General features: G+C 36.2%; 1 protein-coding gene across 1 annotated transcript in view; it reads right to left on the bottom strand.

Annotated features, from left to right (window-relative positions):
* Window positions 1-2945, bottom strand: part of LOC106882489 (sphingosine kinase A) — a 10083-nt gene that overhangs the window by 6530 nt on the left and 608 nt on the right. Inside the window, exons 2-3 of the mRNA XM_014933185.2 lie at window positions 2441-2586; window positions 1248-1319 (exon numbers count right to left, since the gene is read on the bottom strand). Of these exons, the coding sequence (XP_014788671.1) occupies window positions 1248-1319; window positions 2441-2586 (218 nt within the window). The remainder of the gene's footprint in view (window positions 1-1247; window positions 1320-2440; window positions 2587-2945) is intronic.

Genomic DNA, 2945 nt, shown 5'->3' with positions numbered 1-2945 from the left:
AAAGATTTTTATCCCTTTTTGAATTTATTAATCAAATATATATATATATATATATAAATATATAGTTTTAGGGAAAAGAACTTAATTTAATTTTAATTTTTAATAAATTGAATTTAATTGAGTTTTTACCTGTAAATTTGGATTTTTATCCCTAATAATATTCATCATCATCATCATCATCGTTTAACGTCCGCTTTCCATGCTAGCATGGGTTGGACGATTTGACTGAGGACTGGTGAAACCGGATGGCAACACCAGGCTCCAGTCTAATTTGGCAGAGTTTCTACAGCTGGATGCCCTTCCTAACGCCAACCACTCTACATATATATAATATATATATATAAGAGTTACCTTGGATTGTAGGGTGACATGCCATGCTTGAGGAGAACTACTGAGTCAAGTACATCAAAATCAAATCAAATCAAATGAAAATTGTAGTTGTGGTCCCCGTGCTGGTGGCACATAAAAAGTACCATCTGAACGTGGCCAATGCCAGTGCCGCCTTGACTGGCTTCCATGCCAGTGGCACATAAAAAGCACCGTCCAATCATGATCGATGCCAGCCTCCCCTGGCCCCTGTGCTGGTGGCACGTAAAAATAGCACCCACTACACTCTCGGAGAGGTTGGCGTTAGGAAGGACATCCCAGGTGTTGAAACACTGCCAGATCAGACTGGAGCCTGGCTTCCGAGACCCCAGTCGAACTGTCCAACCGATGCCAGCATGGAAAACGGACGCTAAACAATGATAATAATAATTATGATGATGATTATATATATATATATTTATAAGCTTTCTGTCAGTACACCAAGCTAACAATATTGCTTAGATTAGTAAAGAACCCTGTATTCTTGTGACACGGTTGACGGTTATGGTTCATCACCATTTTTTATTCTAAATCCATGGTTGTGTTCCAGTTATACTGGTTTTTATGCAAAGTAAATAAACAAGACTAAGCATGAATAATAACAGATATTACATATATTTTGTTTTTGATACAAATTATTCATTATTGATAGGTTTACTCAACCAGGCCATTGATTGGTTTAAGCCTTGTGTGTGTGTGTGTGTGTGTGTGTGTGTGCTGTAATATTTACAGTAAAATTAATTCAAACGAAGCATTAAAACAAATTAATTTTCCTTATTTTGTTGTTGCATGTAAGACTAATTGAGAAAATACGAGAGCCATGGACACTGTCCCTTCCTCTTGGACAAATGCAAGGAGACAAAAGATTTTGAAGGACTTACCAATGATGACGGCCAGGGCAGCTGTAACTGGATCGAGACTGACCAAAGTGCTGGCGATCCCATTGCCACTTCCTGGACAACGATAATAGTAATAATAATAATAATAATAATGATAATAACAATGATGATGATGATGATGATAATGATGATGATAATGATAATGATAATAATAATAATAATGATAATGATAATAACAATGATGATGATGATAATGATGATGATAATAATAATAATGATAATGATAATAACAATGATGATGATGATGATGATGATGATAATAATATTAATGATAATAACAATGATGATGATAATGATGATGATGATGGTAATGATAATAATAATAATAATAATGATAATGATGATGATGATGATGATAATGATGATGATGATGATGATGATAATGATAATAATAATAATAATGATAATGATAATAACAATGATGATGATGATGATAATAGTGGTTGGCGTTAGGAAGGGCATCCAGCTGTAGAAACTCTGCCAAATTTAGATTGGAGCCTGGTGTAGCCATCCGGTTTCACCAGTCCTCAGTCAAGTCGTCCAACCCATGCTAGCATGGAAAGCGGACGTTAAACGATGATGATGATGGATAGAGGAAATAGGCATAAAATCCAGTTTAGTACAGCTCCAGAATACTTAGAGACAGCTAGAATACTTATGAAGGATTTTGACATCCAAGGTTACTTGTTGCAGTCTGATGTTAGGAATTTCAGAGAAGGGGTTAAGTTCATTATATCATTCCCCAGTACTCAAGTGGCACTTTGTTTAATGACCTCTAAAAGGATGAAAGGCAAAATCGACCTCATCAGAATTTGAACTCAGAACATAGCAGCAGACGAAACATTGCTAAGCATCTTGCCCGGCGAGCTGGCAGAAATGTTACTACACCGGGTGAAATGCTTAGTGGTATTTCATCTGTCTATATGTTCTGAGTTCAAATTCCACCGAGGTCAACTTTGCCTTTCATCCTTTCGGGGTCGATAAATTAAGTACCAGTTTTTAACTGGGGTTGATCTAATCGACTGGCCCGCTCCCCCAAAATTTCGGGCCTTGTGCCTAGAGTAGAAAGGGATAATGATTGTCAGCTTATTGCCTTTAATAATAATAACAATCCTTTCTATTATTATATTCTTTCACTTGTTTTTTTTTTTTTACAATATAATACAAATAATTACCACAAGGTATTATGCCAACGGGTAGGGGACTTGGCATCCAGTCACAGCCAGGACAATCCAAATTATACTTGGCATCAGCTTGCGCTCGGAACAGTAGGCCATTCAACACCTCATAGTAAGTACCATCGCCACCAACCAATACAATTCTGCAATAAGACAAATAATAATAATAATAATAATAATAATAATAATAATAATAATAATAATAATAATAAAACTGGTGGGAACACAAACCACCCCCAGTACTTGAAAATGATCACATTGCACTCCTCTGGAACTTCACCATTCAAACTGACAGAAAGATAGACGCAAATAGGCCAGACATCATACTGAAAGACTTCAGACAAAAATCATGCCTCCTCATTGATATGACTGTCCCAATCGATATAAACGTATCTGTCAAGACCTACCAAAAACTGAGCAAATATAAAGATCTTGAAATAGAAATTAGCAAAATGTGGAATCTGAAGACGAAAACAATACCTATTGTCATAGGTGCCCTGGG

This window comes from Octopus bimaculoides, chromosome 28 (assembly GCF_001194135.2).
Source record: "Octopus bimaculoides isolate UCB-OBI-ISO-001 chromosome 28, ASM119413v2, whole genome shotgun sequence".
NCBI classification, from domain to species: domain Eukaryota; kingdom Metazoa; phylum Mollusca; class Cephalopoda; order Octopoda; family Octopodidae; genus Octopus; species Octopus bimaculoides.
This window is presented reverse-complemented; position numbering and strand designations above follow the sequence as displayed.